This window comes from Nannospalax galili, unplaced genomic scaffold (genome assembly GCF_000622305.1).
Source record: "Nannospalax galili isolate Female #2095 unplaced genomic scaffold, S.galili_v1.0 scaffold206, whole genome shotgun sequence".
NCBI lineage: Eukaryota > Metazoa > Chordata > Mammalia > Rodentia > Spalacidae > Nannospalax > Nannospalax galili.
In genome coordinates, this window is record NW_008358101.1 from 8,139,597 (window position 1) to 8,161,493 (window position 21,897).

A 21,897-nucleotide genomic window follows, 5' to 3' on the forward strand; every position below is an offset into this window, starting at 1 on the left:
CGACAAAATGTTAACACATCACCATATCACCTTGATAAACAAATAGAACTCTATGTCCTTGGTAATCATTAAAATTACGACAACTAACAAGATAATGCTTTTTGGCATTTTCATTCCTTTTAACAATAAATAAGGAAAACTCCTCAGACTAGCACAATATCTAGTTTCTTGTAAAAATTAGCATTGAGCCATTAAAATAAGTTAAAACTCATTGTAATCAAAATTCTTTAAAACGCATTTTAAATCTGAATAACAAACATTTCATAACAAAAACTCAGTGCTATTACCATTATTGTTATTTAAATAAAAAAATAAGGCTGAGTATAGGGTACTCTTGGCTGGCTTTTATTTTGAAATTGGAATCAGCCTTTAATTTAATATAAGTATAAAATAAATGTTGGGACTGGACATTGGACTTGTGACTCATTGTTTCATTGGTAGAATACTTGCTTTGTATGTGTAAGACCTTTGGTTTGATCTCTAGCACACACACACACACACACACACACACACATATGAATAAATGAAGCAAGAAAAGTTCTATATATACTTAAATAGATAAAGGTGAAGTAATTTTTCTTAGTTCTGAGACTGTTATAATCACTATTTACTATAATAACTTGGCGCTTTTCATGTCATCTGTATTTCTAGAGCTCAATCTTAATTTTAATTATTGTAGCTAAACTTTATATGTGAAAAACTTGGGGGCTGGTGAGATGGCTCAGCAGTTAAGAACACTGGTTGTTCTTGCAGAAGATCCGGGTTCGAATCCCAGCACCCACACAGCAGCTAACAGCTGTCCATAACTCCAGTCCCAGGAGTTCCAACAACTGCTTCTGACCTCTGCAGGCATTGCATGACATGGGTACACTTACCTACATGCAGTCAATATACACACATACACATAAATTAAAAATAATAAATAAAATTAAAAAAAACTTATCTCCTAGTTTCTCATCTTTTTTGAGATGGGGTCCCTTTTATAACCCTGACTATCCTGGAACTTTCTGTATAGGCCAAAATGGCCTTGAACTCATGGAGATTCACTTGCCTCTGCCTCCTGAGTGCTAGAATTAAAGACACATGTTACCACACCTGGCCCCCAAGTTTCTTATCTTAATTCAGTCATATAATCCCATAGAAACAATTGTTTATTTGCTTTGATATTATTTAAGAGGCATTAGATTTGGTTAAGACTCTAAAAAATATATTTTGCCTGGTCAAAATGTAGGACATCATGCAAAGTGCACTTAATCTTGAGTTTTCTGTTTTTCATGCTGTATTCACAAAATGTCATCAAAAAGAACAGGTGAAGGAGAAAGTAAGATTGGGCGTATGTTTAATTTATTAATTAGTGATAAGTCTGAACTTTTATGTAATGATCAGTGGCTGTAGTATTTCTATATTTCAGTGTGTTGATTAACAGTGATTTAATTTTGGAATTATAAAATGTTAGACACAAATACACTCATTCTGGAAGCTGAGTTTTCTAAATTAGTAATTATTTTACCAACTAGCTATAACTATCATCAGTATTTTTTACATTATTTTAAAAATATTTTATTTATATGTCAGGGCCACCTATATAAGAACAGTCCTATGCTTTATATACTTAATACTAATTTCTGACAAATGCCCATGGAATTTTAGCAAGATATCTGAAGTGATCTAAAAGATGTCTAAAGTTACTAGCTAGAATAACAAAAGTAAATACTGGATCTTTCATCTTTAAGGAAAGAGTAATTTTGTGTGTGTACACACACACACACACACATCTTCCCGAGTTTGAACCCAGAGCCTTCTGCGTGCTAGACAAACATGCCCAATCCAAGCGTAAACCTTTTAGATCACTGACTGAAATAGAGATGGGGGGTACGACCCACCACATCAGACTTAAAATCTTTTACCCTTCAAACAAACTAGCATTCACTGGCCAGTGAGCCAGCACTTGAAGTCACAGTCTTGACTCCAAATCACATTATTTTAGCACCCTGTGAGGCCACAGTGGCAGAATGGCATCACAGAAATAATGTAGTATACAAACCCTAAGCACTTGGCTTGCTTACCAGCTTTGTTTTGGGAGAAGCCACTTATACTCGAGTCTGACTTTCATCTTTAAAATAAGGACATTAGTACTTACTTCAGTAGTTGTGACATTTAGAATTTTTATTTTTTATTTTATGTGTATGAATGTATTACTTGCATGTATGTAAGTGCACTTGTGCCATTCCTTGTCCACGGAGGTCAGAAGAGGGCATTGGATACCCTGGAACTGGAGATATGGATGGTTGTTAGCTACCATGTAGATGCTGGGAACCTAACCCAGGTCCTTTGCAAGAGCAGCCAGTATTCTTAACCACTGAGTCATCTCTCCAGCCCTGTTTACATTATTTTAATTTAACATCTTTCTCTTTAGAATTATGCAGTTTCCTACAGGTACACAAAAGATTTAATTTCATTTCTGTTTTCATATATGTTTACATGCCATATCTGGTACATGTTATACATGTTACGTGTTATCTGATGCATGTGGTTCCAGCATCATCATATTGCCCTCATATACAGCTGTGTCTGTACACACTTGTTTAGACAGTTTCACTGATACTGACATCCACAGAACTATTTATAGTGTTTATTCAAATGACATGTATGATGGTAAGCAATTAGATTTTCTCATTTCTTTTTGCTTAAAATTTCTTTGTCCTTCATGAATTTTATTGTTGTGACTGTGCTTGTCTGTCCCCACCCATTTGCTCTTGTACAGGGTACAACATGTTGGGTTGATTACTCCCAGAGAAACAATTATGCTTTGACTACATATTAGCAGTGAGAGTCTAGTGGGCTTCTCTGGACACATTGTCTAGAAGTTTAGAATTTGTGTTGTTAGTTTTTTCTAGGTGTGAATTTCCTCTTTTTCCTCAGTCCTTTGGCAAGATTCCTAAACAGAGGAAGAGAACTTGTTTACTGAAATATGCAGTTTAAGCTAATATGCAGGATATCAATGGGTGCATTAATTCTATTTCAGTTGTTTGATCAAAAGTATTATTGTTTACAAATGTAACCATGTACAAATGTTACAATGTACAGCACCCATAGGAAAAATAAACCAGTTGCTCAAGTGCACATGCATTCTTTCTGATATTGTTACCAGAGAGCACTTCCTTCTACACCATTTCATAAAGAAGATAGAGGCTGCAATAGCATAGGTCACATAGGGGTAACATCATCACCAGGATCCTTGTATAGCAGTAGTGAAGGACCATGAAGTGCAAAGAAATGGGCCAGGACAAGAGCCCAAATTATACTGCAGTTCTGGTATATCGTTGTCTAATATTCTTCATAGACATTATTTATTTCAAATCAAAAGCTTCAATAATATTAAGTTGCAGTCTGTTCAATATTATATTTTCTGGGGTGCTTGCAGTAGTCTGGTGCAGTTGCTTATTGTGGATTTGTGTATGTAAGCAGTCTGATAAGCTGGATATAGGGGTACCTTGCATTCTTGAGAGGAAGTCCGTTTCTGTCCCAGGTAAACAAATAGATAAAGCTGAACATTTTGTCTAGTCCAGTGACCTTTCCGGATTTTTTTTCTTTTGTTTTAACTCTTGTTCTTGTAGCCCAGGCTGGCCGTTTTAAAACTCGCTTAGTCCATGCTGGCCTCAAACTCACAGACATCCTCCTGCCTTTGCATCTTGAGTGCTGCGGTTACAGGTATGAGAAGATGTGTCTGTCCCAATCTTTTAAAAATATTTTACTTATTGTTTTTATTTTATGTGTATGAGTGTATTACCTGCATGTGTGTACAGAGTGCACCCATGTTATGCAGTGCCGCGGAGGTCGGAAGAGGGCTTCGGATTCCCCTGGAACTGGAGTTAAGGACGGTTCATAGCTGCCATGTGGGTGCTGGGAATCGAATCCGAGTCCTCTGCAAGAGCAGTCAGTGCTCTTAACTGCTGAGCCATCTCTCCAGCCCCCCCAATCTTAACATTTTTTTGTTGTGAAAATCAGCTTTATGTGGAGGTACTGTCTTTGGTCAGCCTTAACGTGGGTGGCTTTATAAGGTATGCACATACTCCCTAGATGCATTTGTGAACATTAATTTTTCATCTCTGTTTCTTTTGTGCTCTGATGTATTTACAGCTGACATACTGACTGGGAGGACCACTGAAAGGGCATGCCTTTATAAAATCCACCTACTTTTTGCAATGCAGCAGAGCTTTGGACCAGTGACCTTGCAATGTTTTGCAATCTAGTTTCCTGTGCCTGCAGTTTTGGAGGTTTATGAATATGAACACTTGGCAATTTTCTCAAGAACAGTGATGAGGCTTAAAACAGAAATGTTCTCCGAACATCTGTGTATTGATTTCCCAATGCCAGCCAAAGAATCTCCAACCTAAAAAGAAAGTCCTTTGAACTTTCTAGAAATTGTGTGTAGCCTAAATAAAGACAAACATGCAGAAGAATTGAATTAAAATGTGGTAAAACATTCTGAAACCAACAAAAATGTGAAGAAAAAGCTGTAGGTGAACTCTGGTTTCAAAGCATCTGTTCATATTGCCAAAAAAGGTTACTACAGTTTGAATTTATTTTCTGATAGTTATAGATTAATATCACATCTTAAAATAATAAGCGATATTAACACTTCATAAATTCTCCTTGTTTTGATAACTTAATATTTATCTTTCTCATTATTTGATCTTTATCCTTGTGTTCACTTTCACCCTGAGAGAAAGGCAGTTTAACAGTCTCCAAATTTTCCACTTTCATGTCTTTGGATGTAGACGCAGATAGAAATCAATTTGACCTCCAGAATATTGCAAATTAGTGCTGTTTTGGTAGAGCTGCCTGGGTCTAAGGAAAGACTAGCATTTTCCTTTATCAAAGCTATTTCTTCTAGAATGCATTTTTTTTTACAATGTCCCTACTGTGAGCATGTCCAGCGCTACAATTTCTTAAACCTGTGGTTAACATCCAATCCCCAAACAATGAAAACAAATAAACCCCAATTTTTTCCACAGGGTGTCCTGGCTGGTTATTCCGAGGCTTTGCACGTCACAACCTGTTCTCCCACGTGAACGGAATACTCAGTGTCAATGTGGAAGCCTGGTCAGTTGGAAAGTTGCAATAAAATATTTCCTACTGTGTACAGCACTTCCAAAATTCTTACTTATTAAGAGTCACTGTATAGGAAGAAAAAGTTTCCCTAAGATCTCCAGCTTTGTGGTTTGTTATCCAGTGTACTCTACTATCCTATATTTAGATAATAATATCAATAATTAGGGCAATTATTTCTTAAACATTACATCTGACATTGTATTTGCAGATAAATTTGTTCCTCTCTAAACTGTTATATGTAGAACACGTTTTGTTTCACAATCTATGATTTTGGCGAATCTTCTTTAGATATATTTTATTATCACTTAATTCCAATAATGTAGTAGGCTGTAGGCTAACTGAAGATCATAAACAACCTTAGTTCTTAAACCTATCACAGTGTTGTATGTGTGCATGTATGCATGTGTGCATGTATGTATATATGAATATGTGAATTTGTATTGCTCAAAGCTTTCAGAAATTTTAACATATCAATTTTCCCCCAAGTCCCATATTATCATAGCAGAGCAGAAGTAAGAGGTAAGGGTGCTCTTGAGCATTATGGCATTTGGGGGATTTTCTGGGCTTTGAAACTTCCTATGGTTACAGTGTGTATGTGTGTGTGTGTGTGTGTTTGTGTGTGTGTGTGTAGGGTGGGTATGTGCACATATGCGTGGAGGCCAGAGGTTGACATATATAGTCATGTATATATATATGAATATATGAGAGAGACAGAGACAGAGACAGAGACAGACAGACTCCCGCCAGTCTCCATCTTATTATTTTCAGCCAGGATCTCTCACGGAACCTGGAGCTTATTGATTGAACTAGACTGACTGGCTAACGAACTCCACGGTTTCACCTGTTCCTCTCCAGCGCTGGAAGTATGTGTATACATTGCCACACCTGACTTTTGCATAAGTACTAGAGGTCTGAACTCCAGTTTTAATGCGTGCGTGGCAGGCTGTTTACCGAATGAACATCTCCCCAGGTCCCTCGGTACTTGTTTTCTTCATACTCAATTCTTTTATTGTTTAGATACTGTTGCTAAACATCTAAATAGAAAAAGGAATCTCAGGCAGCTAGGGAGGTTATAATTTACTAGAGAATAAATATTAAACATAGCCAATACCTAACTTTTATAATATATAACGTTTAAGGTAAAATGCAAGCTCTGGAAATAGTGTCAGATGACTTGAGTAATCATATGTGATAATTTTTATAAAAAGGATTTAAAGATTTTTCAAAAACCTTGAAAACACCTATTTCAGTGATTACTGATGCTGCATGCTAGTTCTTATAGCTGTTTAAATTTCAGATGTCTCACACTATGATTTTATGTTACAATCCCAATTGTGCAACTAATTATACATTAATTTTAATTCTAAAGTTATTATTCAGAGTTGACAAAGATGAAGTAATACATCTCATTCTCATGGAAATTTTTATGTGGAAAGTGGTTTTATCCCCATTTTGTAGAAAAGGATAAGGTTTATAGAGATGCAGTGAGATTATCAACGTTATGCACCTAATATTCAGGGTTAGGCTTAGAATCATGAGTCTCTGGCTTCAATTAAAATCTTTTCACTAAAAAATAGCTGCTTTTGTATGTTAACAAGTATAAATATCATAACATAATAATGTTAATAAATAAATTGAAATATGGTCAAATTCTGTCGTTATTTCTGTTTTCAAATAAGTACACTCGGGCGAGAAGCGTGTCTTTTCATGATTTCTGTATGCTAATTGAGTTGGTGAGAATGATTGTAGTTACAAATATTAGAAATAATGGTGGTAGACATTTTTATGCTGTAATGAAAGTTTGAATTTCTTTGGTGCTTCGTTAAGTATGATGGACCTCATTTTCCCCTGCCTCTGAAAGAAGAGCATCTGTGTGTCCAAGGTCAGAGTTCAGCCAGGATGTTTGATTCTGAATTCCCTGTCAGTGTTAGTGGTCCCTAAAACCAAGAAAGGACACCTCTATTAGATACATTAATGAAACCCTCCTTTCTTGAACCAGCTGCTGTAATTGTCTTTCATGTACTCTGAAATTACAAATCAGAGTTGCACCACAGGCCTTCAAACAAATATTTGATCACTCTCTAGAGGGTGTTCAGCTTTAGAGAGCCTGTTGAATATAAGTAATTTCTGAATACAAACATTTTGACAACTCATTAGTATAATAATTAGTATTTGATGTACTTATTTGAATCTTCTTAGTAATTGATAAGTCAGTTGATTGGAATTATCAAATTTATATGCCAAAAAGAAAGAATAATGCTCTTGGTTCTATGACAGAAAGAGACCAAATGAACAGAGTGGAATTTAAAAGATGTCAATTCTGTTTTTTTTTAAATCACATTATTGGCTTATAAAAATGTCATACATGTTTATTTATCTTGATGAGTCTGGAAATAATTATTACCTGGAAGCCAGGACCACAGTGAATGCCTTAACTATGTCTCCTCCAACTTCTTTCTTTATTGTTACTTTCTTTCTGAGATAAGAACACTGAAGATCTTCCCCCTTAGCAGGGTTTTGAGTGTGCAATATAGTACAGTTAATTCCAGACACTGCTCTGCAGTGGACCATTTCCCTGGAAGCCATCACTTTATTTATTGCTTATGTATTAACCTTCTCCTGTGAGTGGTATATAATGCCTTTGTCTTTCTATCTGACTTATTTCACTTAAAATAATGTCCTCTGGGGTCATCCATGTTTTGTCTGTAGTGACAGAATTTATTTCTTTTTTGAGGCTTATATTTCATTGTGTGTTTATACTTTATTCCTTGATTTGTCAGTGGACATGTATGATTTTTCCACATACTGGCTATTGTGACCAGTGCTATAATAGACAAGGGAATGTAATTTATTTCTTTGAGTTCCTGATTTCAGTTGTTTTGGATATACACTCAAAGTGGCCTTTCTAGTTCAGGTGGTAGTTCTGTTTATGATTTGGGGACATTCGCTTTAATATTTTGCATTATGACTTTACCAAATTACATGCCTGTCAAAAGAATATATAGACTCCAATGTTTCCACATATTCTCCAGAATTCATCTTTTAAAAACTTAGAACCATTCTAAAAGATGAGATGTTTAATTTCATTTTGGTCTTGATTTAGATTTCTCTGATGAATAGTGATTGAGGGGTAAGCAACACTTGAATGCAAATGTGAAATTACTAACATGTATGTAGAAAGCAAACTGTTCTAGTGAATCCCCAAATTGCTAGGGATAATGTAATTGTTCCAAAAAAGCATGTATTCTTACTTATTTGTTTTATGTTTATGCAGTATTCTATTTTTTAAAATTTATTTTCTTGTCTAAAACTAGAAATGGGATTTTAGCTTACTTATCAATGTAAAACAAATTCATGCAAAGACGAGTGGTCCAAAGAAGCTTCTGGATCTGCTTCAGGTCTGAGATTCATGGATACAAATTTCGGACATCTCATCCTATGCAGTGTTTACATTCAGCTATGTTTGGGGCATCAAAGTTTTCATGGATGTTGAATGAAATCACCAAAAAGTACTTGACGACTATATTTCTACTGTCATAAAAGCTTAGACTGACAATTATGAAAGACAATAATAGAATATTAAGATAATTTACTAATTTTGCAGGCTATGTTATGATGCTAATTTTTGAAGATATCTTAGTTTGCTTTCAACTGCTGTGATAGGAACATTGACTAAAACTAACTTGGGGAGGAAAGGGTTTATTTGGCTTACAGCACAGTCCATCAAGAGAAGCCAAGGCAGGAACTCAGGGCAGGAACCCAGAGCACAGACCATGGAGGACAGCTGCTTACTTACTTGCTCCCCTGGCCCTTGCTCAGTCCATTTTCTCATGCAATACAGGACAACCTACTCAGGGTGGCACCCCCTGCAGTCAGCTGGGCCCTCTCATATCACTCAGCAATCCAGAAAATGCCCCACAGACATGGCCATGGGCCAATCCAATGGAAGAATTCCCCAATTGAGGTTCCCTCTACCCACATGTGTCAAGTTGACAACTAAAGCTTTTAGCACAGAGGACTTTAATATGTAGCAAATTATTGCAGATTTATTTTATAATACCAGTATTATACATAATTTAAGGGAAGCACTTTCCCTTTTAGTACTGTTTTTAGAAGTAGATTTCTAAAATATGAGGAAACTACTTAAAGTGCTAATTTTGCATCTCAGTCTAGATTTATTAAACAAGAATTTATTTCCTGTTTATGAAATTATTTTTCTTAAATACAAGCCTCCATAAAACATTCAAATGAACACATTATATCATAATATAGTCAAAATGGCATTTTTCTAAGTATATTAGTCATGAGAATATGTGTGAAAAATACTTTCTTTGGTATGTATCAGTTTAAAAACCCACTTCTACAACTGAGTTGGATTTCTGTATGTAGTATATGTACATATTCAGAAAACATATTTTGTCCAAATTTTATTTATGTCCTGTGCTGCAATGAAATAGTTTAATACTACCTAGTTTTAGTTCATCCCAACATGCATCTTGTTCTAGAGAATTAAACAAAAGAGAAAAGCATTTTATGAGATTTGGGAAAAACCATAAAAGTATTTCTCTTCTGATCTTATGTCTGTGAAATTTACATTTTTATGTATGACAATCACCTAGTCTATTTAGGAAGAACTGTTTATTTTTTGAAAAGACAGGAAGCACAGTTATCGATATGTATCAGAAATTGTTAGGCAGAGTTAATGAACATCAATCATTTTTTTCTCTTTAATTTTTTTGATAATTTCATACATTAGAAAAGCAATCAAGGAAAATGTTTTGTATTAAGAAAGTATTTGTTTTTTAATGTTTTAGGAAAAAGGTTTCTTGGCTATTTCTTATCCATCAATAACAGAGGGATGTAAATTACAAAGACAAATTCTAGTATTTAAAAATTCAGTGTACTTCTGGACAAGATGGCACAAGCCTTTAATCCCAGCACTTGGAAGGAAGACGCGGGCATATCTCATGAGTTCGAGGCCAGCTGGGACAAGAAGGAGACCCTGCCTCAACTAGACAAAAGAATAATATTCAGTATATTCAAATATCATAATTATACAGGTAGAAGAAGCAAGTGGCAGCTTAAAATTATGTTTTTGTTTAATTATTTATTTTTGCAAATCTTTATGCACAATGGTACAATTTAATGGATGATAAAAATATTAGTGATAATAAAACTTTTAGAAACTACTCAAAATAGAAAGGTTTAATATCATACTAAAATATATAACTATTTTATACTATTGTATTGATTTTTTACATCTGGTTTCCTAGCAATATTTACTCTATATCTGCAATGCTAGGTATGATTAAAAGAGGCAAAATGTATAGCTCCAAAATCTGTGGTATTCATATTGTCACAAGACACTGAATAAACTAGTGCAGGCTGCATATAGACCTCACTGGACAAACTGTATAGTGATACAACTTTATAAATATATAATTTATATCTGTCTGCCTACCTACCTACCTTCCCAAATTGAATATACATCTAGTTACTGTCTATTCAAGATGGTTGCTTCTTGTAGCTTGTGAATGATAGAATACCAATGATTGAAAGGAATGTTTTCATTATAAAATATGTGGCGTGTCATTGAATTTTGTAGAAACACCGGCTTTTAGTTCTTTGCTTTTGAGGAGCAATTTTGCCCAGAAATATTCACTGTATATGTATAATTAGATCTATTTAGGAAAATGGAAGTGAAGCGCAGAGCGGAAACATCACAGGAGTAAAGGTCATAGGACAGAGATGGATCTCCATGTTATAGTTTCTTTTTCTTTCTGTTTTTGGTCTTTTTTTATTTAAAGAAATAATTTGTTGAGAATTTCATACACGCACATAAGGTGTTTTGATCAAATCCATGCCCACGCCCTCCCCTCCAACTCCTCCCATATCTCCCCATCACCTTTTTTCTGACAACTTCATGTATTCTTTTTTTTCTTCCTTATTTATTTATTTTTATGGGGCTTTTGGCTACTGTAACAGGTTATAGTTTTCAAGACCTGAATCATGTTACTGTAGAATAAAATCCACTAGTGTTTTCTGCAGTCTTTAAAATAAAACGTTTGGACTGGAGAGATGGCTCAGCGGTTAAGAGTACTGACTGCTCTTGTAGAGGACCTGGATTCGAAACCCAGCACCTACATGGCATGGCAGCTAACAACCATCCATAACTCCAGTTCCAGGGGATCTGACTCTTCCAACTTCCACAGGCATTGTGTAACAAGGGTGCACTTACACACATGCAGGCAATACGGGGGGGGGGACGAGAGAGAATTAAATTAATAAATAAAACATTAAAATAAGCATTTTTATATTTCAAATTTTTCTTAAAAGTTAATAATTATTTTTTTTCCTCTAATTCTCCTGACAGCTCAGTAGCAGTCCTTCGAGATGAGTCAGCATTTAACAAATTGTCAGATCTTCTCACTAGGGATATGAAACTTTAGGGAAATACTTTAACAAAAGGCAATGATCATACTTTGAATAATAACATTTACAATAATATTTCAATTTTAATGTATGGCTTATTTTTCAAAAGGTGCATAAGACAGAGATACTTTAAAAATAAGCATGTGAAATTTTACAGATAATAAATCTAAAAGAGAAAAAGTCACTCATTTGAAACTTCCATACATTTCGTTAATTGAAGTCATCCTGTAGAGAAGGTCAAAAATAAACTTTTATGTCGAGCCAACTGTTCCTTACATATGCGAAGCTGAGTGAAACTTGAATCTCATGGGAAGTGCTTTTTTAATGTATCTTTATTGAATTTTTGTGCATTTCATACAAAACATCTTAATCATTTATACCCCTCCTCCGTCCACACCCCTACATACCTCCCTTGCCAGATATCATGCATTCTGTCACATATGTTAAGGCCTATCCAGACATCCCTCTGTACAAGTTAGCTCGCTGGTGTCTAGTCGGCCTATCTAGAGTTTCTCCCTTAAAGAATATCAGTTCTCCCTCACCCAGATGTAGTCAGCTGCTCAATATTTCTTCAGCTAAGGTTGGGGCCTGCTGTTTATTTCCCCAGTTCTATGCTGAGGTTTTGTCAGCTTGAGTTTGCATGGGTCTTGTGTTTGCTGACACCACTGCTGTGGGCTCATATGAGCAAAGTTCTAGGAGTCTGTAAGACTTTTTTTTCATATGATCATGCACCTCCTCCCTGCTCTTACAATCTCCCTCCTCTCAAAAACGGTCCCTGAGTCCTGGGTGGGTGAAGTTTAACATAGGAGTTCTGTTCAGTGACCCATACTCTGCAGACTCTTATTCTCTATGCTTTGGCCATTTGTGTCTTTTTGTTTGTGGCCCTCTATTGCATGAGGGAGTTCACTGATGAGAGGTGAACAATGCATTAGTATTCTCTCTACCCCTTGTTCACTACGTTCTATGAGCCTTAGATGGAGAGGTTCCATTGTAAATGTGTCACTGGGGTTGGGCATCTCACAACTGTTGTGGAACTCTGCATCAAAAAGAAGCTTCTTTGATGAATGGTGACTGGCATACTTGTCTGTAATTATAAGAATCCATATATAGCATATAGTAAAAAATTTAATTTGTCTAGGGATGTCGCAGCCTAAGGGTTTTCTCTATGACCTCTCCAGCCATGTGCATTTCGCTGTATTTACAATACCACACATGAGTTACAATACCACACACGAGTTCTCTTCCATTGAGAGGGCTTTAAGTTCAATTAGGTAGAAGCTATGAAGTGATTTTTAAAGAGACTAGTTCTTATTGGTCTCATTAATACCTGCACACAATATATCGCTATCCCCATGAATATTTGAAGACTATTTCTATATTTATAGTAGCACTTTTAAAATTTTCCTTCAGTCTTTCAAAGTTTTGAAAAGAAAGCTAAGCACAAAACTAAGAAATTGAAGTGTGTGGATTTTTACGATTACAGAATTTACATACTTTAAAATTATTTTGTATTGCGTTTTGTATTATGTTTCTGTATCTACCATGCTGGCCACCTATGAAAATGTGTTTATAACCCAATCCCTTAATATTATCCAAACAGTTAACTAGCAAAATTTGTCAAGTCTCTAATATTTTTTGCTTTGGTGATCCACAGCAAGAAAGTTTTCATTGAGTTAACCTGATATTTAAAAATTAACTCATTTAGCAATCAGCTTTTTGTAAAACAGACTGTTTCTTTTTGCCATTTATCTTATATAAATACTGAAACATTGCTACAATTCATTAAAATTTTATTTTTACTAAAATTCTTTCTTTAGTATTATTCTCTAAGTAAATATTAAAATAATTGCTCAACATTCATGCGTGCAAAGTTAAGCTTTTTTAAGTTCTTTATGGCTTTAGTAATATGGGTGAAGCCAATGTCATTTCCATGCAGACTTTTACTAAGTTATTCTTTTTAGTTTATTCATCACTAAGTTCTGTGTATGTACTGCAAATCTTTCAGCTGATAAAGATATAGACCACAGATTATTTTGAAAAATACGATATAGTACTGATGAGTAGAAAGAGAAATGCTAAATCTTAGAATATTAAGTGAATAAATTTTTATCCAATACCACTAGATGGCAGTCTATAGCTTGATACAGAGACACTTTTGTGGCAAGGGAGGCAGGGAAAACTTGGGCTTTTTCCAGTAAATCATTGTCAATATTTCATGGATGATGGATGACAGAAAAGGGCAGCTCTTCAACTGCAGGGAGTACATGTGTGGCACACACTCATTCAAGTCATAAACTTCTTGACTCAGTTGCGTGTCAGTTTGGGATATAAATACTCAAGATTGCATTACTCAGAACCTTTGTAGACTGAAGCCATAATGCCGAAGGTGGGATATCATCTCTGCTTTAACTGGCTGCACTTTTCATTCTCGCCTACTCCACAGGTGACTTGGATTATTACTGGTTGGATCCTGCCACATGGCACAGCCGGGAAACATCGCCTATTAGCTCGGTAAGCTTACTGTGGAGTGTTTATAATTCAGGATTTATGTGTGGTATTTATTTATTTATTGTCTTTTGTTATGTGATCAATAATAATCTTGCTCTGGGCAATTAAACATTTTATGACAGCAGATATTAATTTAATTTGACAAGACAGCTTTGAAGAAAATTGAATTATCACTGAATAAAATTTTGAATTAAATAAAATACATCAAATCTTTTTTAAATGAAAAGAACTTAGAACATGTTCCTCATGAAATTTGATGGATTTTTCTCTGTCAACAAAAAATATTTTAGCAATAGTAGTAATTAGTAATAATAATTAATAATAATATATTCCCATATACTTAGTGTGAATAGGCTACACTTTGATGGTAAAGTCCAGGCCCTGAGATCAAAATAAGATAACAAAAAAGTCACAGTAACACTTGCCTTTACTCCCATCACTCCAGTGACAGAGGCAGGCAGATCTCTGTGAGATCCTTGCTTTACGTAGTGAGTTCCAGGCCAGCTGTGGTTACAAGCAGACCTTATCTCAAAAAAAAAAAAAAAACAAAACCCACAAACTAAAAAGAAAAAGATTAGGTAACAATTGACAAAATTTATCTTATTAAAGCTTGCTGAATGGCTATGGAGTAGAATTTCTACAATGATGGCTAACTAAGTAGTTTAAATGAAGGACATGCGTTAATGTTTACTCCACAGCTGACTTCCCATACTTGGTTTCCTATAGCCTGAAATTTCTAAGATTTCTTCAGAGATGACATTAACGCAAATAAAAAATGAGAGTAAAGTCCAGGTTGTAGGCTCTGCTTCTGTCTGGGGGACAAACTTTACACTGTAGATGAAGAAACATGTTGCTGTGATGAGAAATTAGTTTGGTCTCTTGTCATGTGAATGCTTTTATATAGAGCACTGGACATCATTGGGAAGAATTTCATCCTCTCAGTACACACACACACACACACACACACACACACACACACACACCCCACATCACAATCTAATACTTCAAAAGATAAACCTTAGCAATGGGAAGACTCTTATCTAGTTTGCTGGTGGGTTTTAGCTAATGTGTTACCCAGTGCTTACCCAAGTTTTACTTCTCTAGAAAATACTTTTAGATGCTAGGGAAGAAAATTGGAACACTTCTTCATCTTTTAAGTATAATATAAAATCAATGTGAGAAATTAGAACAGCCGAAACAGCCTCTGGTGAAGACAAATGAGATTACATAAAGCTCATCCCACTTTAAAATCTGTTTTAGTGTCAGTTTTGATCAGTGGAGATCGAAGCAAGCATAATCTTCCTCATCCAGAGTGACAAAGATAATTCTATTTTGAGTTTGCTTTTAATTATCCAAAATAAGAGGTTTCAGTGTTTCAGTGAGATCTTCTCTTCTTTTCTTTCTTTCTTTTTTTTTTTTTTTTGATTGTTTTTTGACAGGGTCTCCCTAGTCACAATGTGAACCAGGGTGGCCTCGATCTCCCAGAGATCCACTTGCCTCTGCCTCTTGAGGGCTGGTCCAGTTCAGTGAGACATTTTCATTGCCATATATAATAACCTTTGATACTATTCAGCCTTTTATTACTGTCTCTTACTCCCTTCTCTGATTCCCCTTCGTCTCCCTTAACAGTTCCCCATCCTATTTCCATATCATCTTTGTTACTTTCTCTAAATCCTACACATGAGAAAACTCAAAGCATTCATTCATTTAAAAAGTCATTATTATAACTCTTCTTTATAGAAATGAGAAAGAGATATTACAGGTGCTCCTTGACTTGTCATACAACAGAACTACTTCTTGCTAAACGTGTAAATTGAAAATATTGTTGTGTGATTGGCTAGGAAGATGGTTCATTTGTCAACACACTTGCCACTGTGCTTGACAACCTTAATTCAGTCCTCAGAACCCACATGGTGAGAGAACCAATTCCGACAATTTATATATACACACACACACACACACACACACACATATATGTAAAGAAAAAGAAAACATTGTTTACTGAAAATGCATTCAACACACCTAGTCTACCGAATTCATCATTTAGCTACACTGTGGAGTGCCTGATGTTTACCCTCCAGATTGTATGGCTAAGAATTATGGCCAGTTTCCACAGTCCACTATCCTGACAGAGGAGTATACAGCAGGCATATCACAACCTTGAAAAGGTTAAAATTCAGAGTGTGGTCTCTAACTGGATCGTAATGATTTTGCATGATTTTAAATAATTTAAACCATTAATTCAAGAACTCAGTAGGAGGGCCAGGAGTGATGGTGCATGCCTTTAATCCCAGCACTCAAAAGCTATAAGATTGAGGCCAGAAAGTTTCAGGCTATCTGGTGCTACATGGAGACCCTGTATCAAAAAACAAAACAAAGCAAGAAAATTAAAAAAAAAAAAAAACTCTAAAAAAAAACTCAAAAAAACCAAAACAAAACAAAAAAACAAAGGGGAAAAAAAGAACTCACTGTGTGGGTATACTATCACCATTATCAACCCAAAATATGGTTTTTGATATGTAAGCAGAAATATTATTAAGATTTCAATTAATTCCATTTCAGAGCCATTTTAGGGATTGTCCTTCGTTCCTTTCTATTTTTAGAATTGTTGCTAATATAATAAAGCTCTAAAAGAGAAACCTTGTAAGCCAGTGATAGAGTTCACAAGAATAAAGTATTTCCAGTCTAGAATCTTTTAGTCAAAGAAATCAAATCATGCTACAAATAATAATTATTGAAAAAGAAAACAAGTTACTCACTTTTTAAACATTGTGTTTTAATAGCATCCTGTAACGTGGCAGCCGTCTAAAGAGGGAGACCGATTAATTGGTCGTGTTATTCTTAACAAAAGAACAACCATGCCCAAAGAATCAGGTGCATTACTGGGTCTGAAAGTAAGTATACTGCCTTAAAATATTCCTTACAGGGTAAAATAAAGTACAGGCTCCACTCTGGACTTCCCCTTTTTTCCCAAAGTAACTATCCTACAGTATGTTTTATATGTTGAACAGCAACATAAAGCATCAATAGGTGGAGTGTTTTGTAATAAGAATAATATTGTAATAATACCAAAAGGATAAAGTCTATCCTTTAATCACAGTAATTGTCTTCCTACAGAAATAATAATATATTACCAGAGATATTTTTATTTTGTAGAAAAGCACACATATATACATACATATGTATGTGAGTATAATGCATATATTGTATTATATATATGCAGACATATATGTTAAATTAAACCATTTTGCCTTGAGTTTCCTAAAGAAATATTCAAAGATTTTGCTTTTGAAGTACTTAGAGATTGTGTTGTAGTTGTGTGTGACCTATTGAAGACCACTGCTCTTTGATTCAGGGCTGTTGGTATAGCTCAGCTGTAGCGTCCTTGCCTGGCATTCATGAAAGACCTGTGTTTGATCTGAAGCACAGCAAAAAAAACCAATACATATTCTTATTGCTATATCTTACTGATTATTACTAGTAATTACTCTTGCTGTGAAAAACTCTGATAACTTGTATTAATAGCTGCGTTACTAAGAACTGTGGGTCATTGTCACTGTTTAGCATTATTCCACCCTTCAACTTTAATTATATATATTTGAGCCCTTACATTGGATAAAATTAAACCTAGAGTTTATTGAGGCATAATGAATTCAGGTATACTGTAAAATCCAGATGAAAATGTTGACTGTCAGTGTAACTGAGCCTTGAGCCAGCTATACATAGCCGTGTATTGCAGAGGAAGCTGCTGAGATATTTCGTTGCAGACTTGCTTAAGCTATTACACTTTGCATAATGGCAGGCCACTCCCCAAAGTGGTCTTTGCATAGCTTGAATCTCTAGTATTTATGAATGCAGACCTATTATGTCCTATCACAATGATAGAAAAGAGATCAAAATTTGGTATGGACAGTGGAGCATTATCTTCATATAGAAAGATTCAAATGGTAGGTACAATTTAGAATTTTGAACAAATGAACCCAATGTACCCTGTGCCAGACATTTGATGTTTGATAGTAAGGAAAGAGTTGTAGCGCCCTTCTCCTAAGTGTATATGGTTGTGACATCCTTCGGTTGTTAGTACAATGTACAAAGTTAGTATACAAACTTCCTTCCATGGTCATCTCAAATGTAATGATTTTTGAAGTAATACTATATTTCTGTTTCCTTTTATCAGAATGTAGTTTATCAGAAGATCATAAGACAATGTACAATTAATTCGTTTCAGAATGTGTTTTAGGAACTCATGAGTTTGTAATTATACAGGTTGTTGGAGGAAAAATGACCGACTTGGGACGTCTTGGTGCTTTCATCACCAAAGTCAAGAAGGGTAGCCTAGCCGACGTAGTGGGACACCTAAGAGCAGGTAAAATTTCCTTTTAACATTTAAACAATGTACTCTCCCAACTCTGAGTTATTTATATGTGTGAGTTGTAATTTGTTTTAATGCATGAGTACATCTGTTTTCCCCATACAGATGCTTATTAATTGCAATAGTAGGTAATTATGCACAGATAGCAATAAGGAGACAGTAAGAGTAAAATAGTCATTTAAGCCATAGATGTAAAAATACTAAAAGATTGCTTATTTTATAGATAGCTTCATGATATTGCAACAAATCTTCAATCCAAATCAATTTAGAATTACAAAGCTATTCCGTATGACTATTTAATTCTTTGGTTTTAAGATACAGTAGTGGTGTCACAACATTTATTTAGGAATGGTGGCTGGTATATGCCATATAACCTAATCTTAATAATCATTCATATATAGATTATGTGATGAAATATTTGTGAATTTAAGTGAGAAATATTGTACCACTTTGGTATTTGGATATTTATGTTTATCTCTGTAGCCCTCAGTGATGTTAAAATTGAATTGTATCATTGAATGTATCCAAATGTGTCATAGATTCAGGAAGAATGCATTTGGAAACTATTTTGGGTACTGGAGAGGTGGCTCAGTGGTTTAAAGAACTGGCTGCTCTTGCAGAGGACTGGACTTTGATTCCCAGCATCTAAGTTGTAGCTAACAACTGTCCTTCACTTCACTTTTAGGGGATCCAATGATCCTTTTTGGGCCTCCATGAGCATTGCACACATAGGTGTCCTTACATACACGCAGGCAAAACATTGTCTTTAACTCCAGTTCCAGGAGTTCCAATTCTCTCTTCAAGCCTCCATGTGAATTGCATGCAAAGGTGTCCTTACATACGTGTGAGCAAAACACTCATACACATAAATACTAGTAATTATTTTTTTTAATTAAGAATTGCTTCGAAATTTTTATTTTTTGGTTTAGTTAAAATCATAGTAACCTATTTATTAGTGGATTTTGCTATATAGTTTGGTGGAAATGTTTGATTAGGGGTTTTTTACAAATTGGTCAAGCAATCAGAAAAAAAGCAAAGTAAGCTAAGCTAGAGTGTTGTTCTATAATTGCACATATTACTACATAGAAAGAGAACACTTTCAGCACATAGTTTCTACATATAAAATCTTAAGATTGTAATTCTTACAAACTTCAGAAAAAATATTCAGACTCTAGAACTGTTGCACAATTCATTATCGGTATAACAATCTGAAATCATTCCAGGTATTTTCTTTGACTAGCATCATGCTTATGGAGGTAACTTAATGAGGGATTTCTTTCCACTCACTATGCAGCTTTAAATGAAAAAAGTTTGAGACTGGAGATGTGGCTCAGTTGTTAAGAGCCCTGGCTGCTCTTGCAGAAGACCAGGGTTTAGTTCCCAGTGCCCACATAGAGGCTGACATCTTCCATGTCTGGAACTCTAGTTCCAGGGAATCCGACACCTTCTTCTGGCCTCCACAGGCATTGCATGCATGTGATGTATTTACGTACATGCAGGCAAATCACTCATACACATATAAAAAAAATCAATCTAAAATGAAAAAAAAAAATTAAGACAGGGTCTCCTATTTAGCCCTACCTGTTCTGGAATTGACTATGTAGACCAGGCTGCCCTTAAACTCAGAGATCCACCTGCCTCTGTCTCCAGAGTGCTGGAATTAAAGAGGTATGCCACCATACCAGGCTTACTCTAGAGTTTTAAAGGTGTACAAGGAATTAGATTCTACCCATTTAAAAAAAGAGACAAGTTAATGATTCACTAAGAAAGTAATGGAGTGACTATGTCAGCAAACAGTCTTTTCATAGTGACTCAAAAAAAAATCTGAAAAATGTATGGAAATCCCAAGTTAGTGAATGCAAGCAAACATTAGCTATAGAAAGCAGAATATGAAGATCAGAAAAGTATAACGAATTGGGGTTTTCTGGTTGTGCTTTCATTAGATGATTAAGTGGATGTTCCATGTAAAGTAACCTTTGGTGGTTGCTTTCATTTATTTAATGCCATCATGATGATTTGAGAGCCTGACAAATTGAATCTAAAATGTTGAAAGTTCAACTAAACTAACTAAAACACACTTAGGGGCTTGAGAGATGGCTCAGCAGTTAGGAATACTGACTGTTCTTAGAGAGGGCATGGATTCAATTCCCAGTACCCACACGGTGCTAACTACCTTAACTCCAGTTTCAAGCAATCTAATGCCCACTTCTGACCTCCACAGGTATTGAATGACACAGGTGTACTTACACACATATGCATGCAAATACACTCATTTTCATTAAATAAAAATAATGAATAAAATTTTTAAAACACACTTGATTTGCTTTATAGTTATAGCAGTTGATTTATTTGGACAAAATACAGGTTTTTTTTTGGTTTAGTTTTTGTAGAATCAATGAAATAGACTGGATTTTTTTTTCCTTTTTGAGACAGGGTCTCCCTGTAGCTCCAGCTGTCCTGAAGTTCACTATGTATACCAGGCTGGCCTTGAACTCACAGAGATCCGCCTGCCTCTGCCTCCTGAGTGCTGGGATTAAAGGCATGCACCACCACGCCCGGCTAGACTGGATATAGTTTAATGTAGGAACTGGCTCTTATTCTAAATATTTACATATAAATATCCTTATCCTATATAAACAACTTTAATTTTTTTTTTAGCTTTATTTCAAATGTGGGATATTGCTTGCATCTTCACACGACTTTCTGCAGCCAGTCCCCTTCAGGGCTATACACCTCACTGCTCCTAGACCTGAAACACAAAACTAATGCCTACGTACTCCATATTTTTAAGATTCGGCAATGTATCTTGCTTATCTTTTGTTAAACTCAAAGCATTGTACCTTTGTCCCCAGTGAGCCTGCACAGCCCTCTGGCCCTGTCAGTCTAGCTCTGTCCAGACAAGCTTTTGCCCACCTAGGGGCCTTGATCAGCACTAGCTGTCAACCTGCTCTGCCTGCTTCCTTTATTGGGAACAGCTGTCAACCTGCACAGCCTGCTGACACGCTTTCCTTCCTTCCATGCTCCTAGTTTAAAAGTGTTTGTGGATATCCCAAATAGAGCAATAGCTAATTACTACCTCTCTGGTTCTACCTGGTTTTACTTCTCTTCCTCATAGAATACTTGCAATTGCAGAAATCGTATTATCTAAAGTTTCTGTGCTTGTTTCTGTATTATATATCCACTACCAAATATGAAACTGGAGAGTCATTTTTATCTTTGTATTCTCACTCAGTACATTCTTGCCTGAGAAGATTATTCATGTAAAAACAGTATTAGATTCTTCCTGCATTAGGTTTTATAGAGCTATAGGTAAATTAAGACATGTATTAATTTAATTTGATATTAAAAGTTATTCATCTAGGTTACTACCTATAAGGATGAATATTGTATAATGGGTTACTCTTGCAAAATACTGATTGCAAATCATCATTGAATAGTAAAATCAACTTAATTATTTATATTTATAATTT

At 35.3% G+C, this 21,897-nt stretch overlaps 1 protein-coding gene across 48 annotated transcripts in view; it reads left to right on the forward strand.

Annotated features, from left to right (window-relative positions):
* The window catches only part of Rims1 (regulating synaptic membrane exocytosis 1), a 486,359-nt gene that overhangs the window by 294,548 nt on the left and 169,914 nt on the right, over positions 1–21,897 (forward strand). For all 48 annotated transcript variants that reach the window (XM_008856314.3, XM_029557777.1, XM_017795156.2 and 45 more), the window contains 3 exons: positions 13,991–14,058; positions 16,839–16,949; positions 18,322–18,421. In XM_008856314.3, coding sequence (XP_008854536.1) covers positions 13,991–14,058; positions 16,839–16,949; positions 18,322–18,421 — 279 coding nt within the window. The remainder of the gene's footprint in view (positions 1–13,990; positions 14,059–16,838; positions 16,950–18,321; positions 18,422–21,897) is intronic.